This window comes from Perkinsus marinus, assembly GCF_000006405.1.
Source record: "Perkinsus marinus ATCC 50983 genomic scaffold scf_1104296934220, whole genome shotgun sequence".
In the NCBI taxonomy this organism is placed as follows: Eukaryota; Perkinsozoa; order Perkinsida; family Perkinsidae; genus Perkinsus; species Perkinsus marinus.
Genome location: NW_003214899.1, coordinates 1 through 1,182, shown reverse-complemented (window position 1 = coordinate 1,182; position 1,182 = coordinate 1). Strand labels below are relative to the sequence as shown.

At 48.0% G+C, this 1,182-nt stretch overlaps 1 protein-coding gene across 1 annotated transcript; it reads right to left on the bottom strand.

Annotated features, from left to right (window-relative positions):
- Positions 1 to 398: 398 nt before the first annotated feature.
- On the bottom strand, positions 399 to 938 carry Pmar_PMAR007151 (hypothetical protein; the record flags this gene model as incomplete). Its single annotated transcript, XM_002785060.1, has 1 exon — positions 399 to 938. A coding segment is annotated over one exon (540 nt), but the record flags the coding sequence as incomplete, so codon positions are not given.
- Between the last annotated feature and the right edge of the window lie 244 nt (positions 939 to 1,182).

The window sequence follows — 1,182 nt, the reverse complement described above, 5'->3', positions numbered from 1 at the left end:
CAGTGTGCCCTCGAGTGCAAGTATCGTTCCACCGGCTGAAAATTAGTGTCTAATTATAAAACCTACCAGAGCCGAGATCCCTGCAGTATGTAGAGGACTGCTACAGGAGCAGTGAGGTGGTATGGAGAATGTTACACATAGACGTATTAGCACACTATCTCATCGCGATAACGTTTGGGGTGATAATAATAGGCAGTTGATTTAGCCACTTCTTGGTCACCGCATAGAAGGAGGTCCTTGAGTGGTATTAGACTCGATCTCCACTTGGTCACCTCCCCCGAATTCTCTTCAATTTCCTCAACTGAGTAGTCACTGATGGATGCCCATTAGAAACGAGAATACAGAAACTCAACTCTGAACATATCTGTGTTATTAACAAATGAATAGCGCACAGTACTTCACAACAACATCCTCAAGTGAGTAACAGCCCTGAAGGCTTCCTCACGAACTGCCAACTTGGAGTCCCTACAAAGGCCACCTCGCCAAAGGGCAGTAATAGCAGCCGAGCGTTCATCGCTATCTCGAGTGTTATATAACTGCACGGCAAGCAGCCTGAGCCGATAGTCACTGCTAGAGGCTAATGCAGACACCTGTGGTATCGGGAACTCAGGGCCCAACCACTTTGTGATAGTGTTGATACATTGGGACACTAGGTCATCGCGATTGCCTTCAACAGTGTCCAAATGGTCCTTAATGGAAGGGAGCACGTCATTGAGATCGCTGGGAGAGCGGCCTGCAAGGATGTACTGTATTCTGGCATCACTCCATAAACTCCCGAGGCCGACAACACCCTCGAGGGCATCAGCAATATGCCCGAGGGTTGTCTTCAGGTTTTCGACTTCTAATGGAGCACGGACGGTCTGAAGGAACCTTCTGATAAGGGCCTCAAGCCTCTGCCCTTCATCATCATCAGGATTCATAGGCTCGTCCTTGTTGACCTGCAGTTATAAGTGAGGAAGTAATAACGGTGAATCAAGAGCAGCCTACCGCTGGTTTCCAGTATCCCTCCAATAAAGAATCGAATGCCTCGACATAGGCAGTCAAGGCAGTGTTGCTACCCTCCAAGATGTAAGTGGAAAACAAGTCGAGAGCCTAACCACACCATATCCTATCACAGACCTCAGCGTCAAGATGAACCTACCCGACTGAAGAGAGAATAAAGGAGAATTCTTGTCTGTTAGA